The 6,000-nt window shown below is 65.7% G+C and overlaps 4 protein-coding genes across 4 annotated transcripts; 3 read left to right on the top strand and 1 right to left on the bottom strand.

The window, feature by feature from the left end:
• Positions 1 to 694: 694 nt before the first annotated feature.
• M421DRAFT_47022 (uncharacterized protein) lies at positions 695 to 1,557 on the bottom strand (the record flags this gene model as incomplete). Its single annotated transcript, XM_033594710.1, has 2 exons — positions 695 to 910; positions 1,063 to 1,557. Coding segments are annotated over 2 exons (711 nt in total), but the record flags the coding sequence as incomplete, so codon positions are not given.
• Positions 1,558 to 2,121: 564 nt separating this feature from the next.
• Positions 2,122 to 2,583, top strand: M421DRAFT_418434 (uncharacterized protein). Its single transcript, XM_033591784.1, has one exon. It carries the CDS (start codon positions 2,262 to 2,264, stop codon positions 2,505 to 2,507), a length of 246 nt encoding a protein of 81 aa, XP_033451200.1. The 5' UTR covers positions 2,122 to 2,261; the 3' UTR covers positions 2,508 to 2,583.
• Positions 2,449 to 4,145, top strand: M421DRAFT_362801 (SIR2-domain-containing protein). The gene is made up of 2 exons (XM_033589695.1): positions 2,449 to 3,595; positions 3,642 to 4,145. Exons 1-2 carry the CDS (start codon positions 2,633 to 2,635, stop codon positions 3,966 to 3,968), a joined length of 1,290 nt encoding a protein of 429 aa, XP_033451199.1. The 5' UTR covers positions 2,449 to 2,632; the 3' UTR covers positions 3,969 to 4,145.
• Positions 4,146 to 4,367: 222 nt separating this feature from the next.
• Positions 4,368 to 5,471, top strand: M421DRAFT_99510 (uncharacterized protein; the record flags this gene model as incomplete). Its single annotated transcript, XM_033598763.1, has 1 exon — positions 4,368 to 5,471. One exon carries the CDS (start codon positions 4,368 to 4,370, stop codon positions 5,469 to 5,471), a length of 1,104 nt encoding a protein of 367 aa, XP_033451198.1.
• Positions 5,472 to 6,000: the final 529 nt, after the last annotated feature.

Here is a 6,000-nt window from a genome sequence, read left to right as displayed (position 1 = left end):
CAGTACAGTGGCAGTAGGACAGTAGATGTGGTATAATTAGCGCCTTGCTGTCAAGTCAGTACAGTGTCAGTACAGCGGCAGTACGACGTCAGTAACTCAGAGTAGAGCAGAAGCAGAGAGAGCAGGCAAGATATACGATATTGATCCAGACTATGCAGTGACGCCAGCGCCAGCGAGGTATCACGGAAGCAGAAACGCAAGACGAGCAGGTCGAGCCGCCAACGCCGAGCAAGAGGGTACGCCAGTGAAAGAACGCCAGCCCGAGTCTACGAGATGCAGAAGATCAAGAAACGCCTCGATGAGATCCAGAACACCACCAGCCATGTACCTTTGAAGAAGATGCATCCCCCGTGTACTGCCATGCAACACCAATGCAAGAATCTATGCAAGAATCTATGCAACACCAATGCAAGAATCCATGCAATACCAATGCAAGAATCCATGCAACACCAATGCAAGAATCCATGCAATACCAATGCAAGAATCCATGCAAGAATCCATGCAACACCAATGCAAGAATCCATGCAAGAATCAACCAAAGAAAATATTCATGTGGCCGGGTACATTTATCTCTTCACGACCTACTCCTCCTCGCCTTCCTCTTCAGCGCCACGCGCACAGGACGGGTGGTGCCGCGCTTGAGGCCGCGGTCTGTGCGGGCGGCGGCGGCGGCGGCGGCGGCGGGGGGCAGGTGGTGCCCGAAGCGGGTGATGGCGCAGATGGAGCAGGGCTTGCCGAGCTGGTCGACGTGGGCGGCGTGGAAGGCGCGGGTGCCGTAGAGACGGAAGGCCATGGCCTCGACGTCGACGCGCAGGACCCACGGCGAGGCGGGGCCGGGGCCGCGGATCGAGGGCGACGAGGCCATGGTCGGCATGGAGATGTGGTACTGGCGCTCGACCTCGTCGACAGTCTGGACGCGGTCAGTGTCAGTCTGGGGCAGGGGGCGTGGTGTAGTGCGGGGGGCGCGGTGTAGTGCGGGGGGCGCGGTGTAGTGCGGGGGGCGCGGTGCAGTGCAGGGGGCGTGGTGTAGTGCAGGGGGCGCGGTGTGGTGCAGGGGCGTACCAGAGTCTGGCGGTAGAAGCAGTCCTCGCAGGCGGCCACCAGGCGCTTCACGAGGGGGAACGGGTAGCAGTCGAGGGCGACGTGGCAGTAGATGCACAGTCGCGGGGCGTGCTGCAGCCACAGGCGACGGTAGACAATGTGGCTCAGGTCCGGGTAGGCGCTGCCGTGGCGGTCGTAGTGGGCAAAGGGCAGGTTGAACATGTTGCAGGTGCGCACGAGGTGGGCGCAGTAGCTCTCGACAAAGGCATGGAGGCGCTTCGAGGTGCGGGCGAGGACGTGGAAGGGGTGCTGCAGCGCTTGGAAGTCGAAGATGTCGGCCGCCCACCGCTGGGCGTCGGGCAGCGTGGTCAGGTCCTCGCGGTTCTTGATCTCGAGCTTGGTGGACCGCGGGAAGTCGTGGGCGCTCTGTGCTTCTGTGAGGCCGGGCAGGCGCGAGCGCGGGTGCACGAGGTGCGCGAGGATGTGGTTGACGATCTCGGTGGGCAGGGCCTCGAGCGGGCTCAGGCCGTCGTTCGCGCGGGCCAGCCCGGCGGCAGTCTGGGGGATCGACGAGTCGAGCACGGCGGCCATGGGGGCAGACGACGGGCACACGACGGGCACACGACGGGCAGACGGCGGGCAGACGGCGGGCAGACGGCGGGCAGACGGGCGGACGGCAGGCAAGACGGCAGCCAGGCGAAGAGACAGCCAGGCGAAGAGACAGCCAGACCTGTATGCAGACGCCCGGGGCACGTCCTCCTTATACTGGGCCAGCGCGCGGTGGAGCACCCGCTGAACGCAGCGAGCGAGAAAACGACAAGGCACAGCGTTCAGGACGCCAGGCTTCGGGATGCCGAACGGCTCGCGGACGAGGCGGACGAGGCGGGCGAGCCACTGCGGACTGGCCAAGCGGGCGAGGACATGCTCGGGGGCGCTGCTTGCGGCATAGCAGCGGGAACAGGCGCATGCCAGATCACGCAGCAGCAGTGCAGATTAGCGAACGAAGAGCTGGCGCTGCACGACGCGGTCCACGGGGCGACCTGTCGTCGCGACTCGCAAGCAAGCGGCGGAGAAGAGCGCCACCAATCGCGGACGGCGCTGGCCCCCCCCTCTCCCCCCGAGCACCCGACGTGCCGGACTGGGCCTCTAGGCATCGCGTCTTCGCGTCTTCTTGCGCTGCAGACCGCCGCGCACCGCCGCGCAGACCGCCGCGCAGAGACATGGCAGCTCAGGCCCCCACCGCAGCGGGCGACGCGGGCGACGCGGGCGCCGTGGGCGCCGTGGGCGAGACGGAGACGGCTGGCCAGCCTGCGCTCGTCAGGACGGCCGCCGCCGCCGCCGACGACGACGACGACGACGACGACGAGGGCGATCGCGACGGCGCCGGGTGGGAGACGGCCAGTCTGTTCGAGGAGATACTCGACGACGTGGCCGCGCTGGAGGAGCACTCGGGCAGCCGTGGTTAGAGAGACGCTCGCTGCACCCGCCCGTCCACGCTCACACGCTCGCAGACCCGGCCACGACATGCGCGCCCGACGAGGCGCGGCAGCTGCGGCAGCGGCTGCATGCCGTCGGGGCGTCGCAGTTTGTCATGGAGAACATCACGTCGGACAAGATGACGGCGCGCAAGCTGTGCACGGCGTTCAACGTGCGCATCCCCCGCTTCCTCGACGAGGCGCCCGACGAGAGCTTCTACCAGCTGCTCGGGCTGGCCATCAACCGCGAGCTCAACAAGCGGCCGCGGCTCGCGCAGCACCGCACCATTGACGACGCGGCGCGGCTGCTGCGCGAGCGGCGCCACGTCCTGGTCATCACGGGCGCCGGGATCAGCACCAGCCTGGGCATCCCCGACTTCCGGTCCAAGAACACGGGCTTCTACTCGCGGCTGCGGGCCATGGGCTACGACGAGCCCGAGCAGGTGTTTGACATTCACAACTTCGACGACGACCCGCGCATCTTCTACCAGCTGGCGGGCGACATTGTGCCGGACCTCAAGCAGTGGTCGCCGACGCACGCCTTCATCCGCCTGCTGCAGGACCACGGCAAGCTGCTGACCAACTACACGCAGAACATTGACAACGTCGAGGCCAACGCCGGCATCCGCCGCGACCGGCTCATCCAGTGCCACGGCTCGTGGGCCACGGCTACGTGCCGCAAGTGCAGCCACAACGTGCCCGGCGAGCACATCTTCGACGCGGTGCGGGCCATGAAGCCCGCCGAGTGCACGCGCTGCGTCGCCGCCCTGGCGGCGCAGAAGCCCGGGCTGAAGCGCAAGCGCTCCTCCAACGGGCACGGCGCGCGCAAGAAGCGCGCGAGCGACGCCGACTCGGAGTCGGACGGCGCCTTTGACCTGCCGCAGCCGGGCATCATGAAGCCCGACATCACCTTTTTCGGCGAGGCCCTGCCCAACGACTTCTTCGACCGCCTCAAGGACGTCGACAAGGACAAGGTCGACCTGGTCATCGTCATGGGCACGAGCATGAAGGTCGCGCCCGTGTCGGAGATACCCAACTTCCTGCCGCGCCACGTCCCGCAGATCTTCATATCGCGCGATGCAAGTCGGTCCTCTGCTGCCGCCGCGACCCTGCTAACGCGCACAGCCCATCCACCACATCAACTTTGACATTCAGCTGCTCGGCGACTGCGACGTCATCGTCGCCGAGCTCGCCCGCCGCGCAGGCTGGCAGCTGCGCCACGACATGCTGCCCGACGACCAGACGGTCGACGTCGAGCCGCTCAACGAGGAGGAGCACGAGTACAGCGTCAAGCTGCGCAACGCGCAGCCCGTCGTCGAGCCGCAGGCAGACGTCGAGCTCGAAACGCTCCACGGGCCCGCACACGACACGGACCCGGCCGCGAGAGTCGCGTCCAAGCCCAAAGTCTCACAGGCCAAAGTCTCACAGGCTGAAGTTTCACAGGCCGAATAAGTGCGGCTCGATAGACCATCATCGGCGCTGGGAAAACTCGGATATGCATGCGAGGCGGACCGAGCCGGACGGACGGGTTCGGGGGGCGTCGAGTGATACCAGAGACTTTGGCTGCACTTGCGTGTTGCGTGCTTTCATAGACTGCTTCTATCCACCATGTTCGTTTTCAACGCGGTTGGAGCATATCCGAGTCATGTGACCGTGCGTCCTGGCCGCGCGAGCCCCACGCGGACCGCGCCGCGCTAGCCAACATTTCCGGGAAGCTCATCATGTCCATGTCCACCTCGCGATCCGCAAGCCACGCCCACCTACACTCAGCCGCCCGCCCGCCTATACTCAGCCGCCCGCCTATACTCAACTCCCCCCTACCCGTCCACACTCCAACCCCAGCCACCCGCCATGCTCGACCTGCACAAACCCCCGCCCTCGACCGACACCAAGACGTACTTCTCCCACTCCGCGCTCCCCGCCTACATTGATGCGCTGCACACCTCGGCGAAGAAAAAGCCCTTTGCCACGTTCCTCGCGCACCCGCACAGCCACACGCTGGATCTCGTCCTGCCCGCCGAGCTCTGGGAGCTGGTCGAGGCCCACCTCGCCGCGCGCGACGCCGTGTACGCCCGCGCCTGCATGACGCTCGCCAATGTCCTCGACGAGCCGTTTGCCGACGCGTACGCACGCACCGGGCGCACGAGCTTGCTGAGCGAGGGCCGCGCCGACGCCAACATGCGGTTCCAGGTCGACGACGGCGTGCTGCGGATCGACATGCACCGGTCTGCGTACGAGCGCGCGGGTCTCGTGGGCGTGCCGCTCGCCGACGGGGGAAAGAAGCACGCCAGCGCGCGGTGGCGCGTCGAGTGCGACTTGAAGCTCGCGAGCATGCGCGCGGGCAACAAGGGGTTCGAGCGCCTGCGCTGGGCGGCCCGCGAGGTCCTCACCGACAGCCTGGCCGTCGTGTTCTGCAGTGCGAATCCCGGGTTTGCCGAGAGCGTGCGCGACGGCCGCGAGGTCCTGAGTCTTCACGCCCCGCGCCTTGTGCGGCTGCAGCCCAATGTCGCCGCCCTGCGTGGCGTTGTCGTGCCGAGGCTGGACGCGCCGTCTGCGCTCCACGGCCAGGGCGAGGCGCTCTACGGCCAGGGCGAGGCGCTCGCGCTGCTCGAGTGGCTGGATCTGCTGAGCCTCGGGTCCGCGCGCGTCAGGGCCGGCAGCGCCGAGGTGGACGGCCATCTGTGTCGCTACGACGTGCCCGACTTTGGCCGCGGCGTGGAGACGCGCGACCTCGTGCGCGTGCGCTGGCGCGGCTTCATCACGCCCGCGTTCATCAAGGATGTCTTTCTGCACGTCTGGGCCGCGGCCAAGGGCCCGCGAGCCGCGACTGCAGGCCCCGCTGATCACGCCGACGCGTGGTTCTCGATGAGTGCGCAGGCGTTTGGCGGGAACAACGGCTGGTCGCTCATGCAGTTCGCGAACCGCGAGACGCTGGTCTGGGAAGTCGAGGGGTGAGAGGACTCGACATGCACAACATCTTCCGACTCGGCGTACTATCACGCGCCTTTGCCGTCCCCACGGGCTGACCATGTGCCACGCCCACATTGCCATGCGAGGATCCCGAAGCCGACGATCCGCAGTGCCTGCAAAGCACCGAGGCATGCAAGTGCGCCGGGTGCCGTTCAAAGAAGTGCCAGCCAACATCTACAGCTGTCCGTGGTCTTGAGCCATGCTGTTGCAACTACTCGACGTCTGGGTATACCGTACCTGTGGGTGCAACTACTCGACGTCTGGATATACCGTACCTGTGAGTGGACACTGTGTTCTGCAAGATTCAATGCGTTCTGCGAGATTCAATGTGTTCTGCGAGATTCAATGTGTTCTGCAGGATTCAATGTGTTCTGCAAGACTCAATGTGTTCTGCAAGATTCAATGTTTGGTTCGCTCTTGTTGAACCCACGGGTCCCACCTTCAGTCGAGGACCACATCTTCCCCAGGCGGCAACAATGAACATGGCAGAACATTCCCCGTCACCTACACAACA

The sequence above is a fragment of the Didymella exigua genome (assembly GCF_010094145.1).
Source record: "Didymella exigua CBS 183.55 unplaced genomic scaffold M421scaffold_7, whole genome shotgun sequence".
In the NCBI taxonomy this organism is placed as follows: Eukaryota; Fungi; Ascomycota; class Dothideomycetes; order Pleosporales; family Didymellaceae; genus Didymella; species Didymella exigua.
This window is presented reverse-complemented; position numbering and strand designations above follow the sequence as displayed.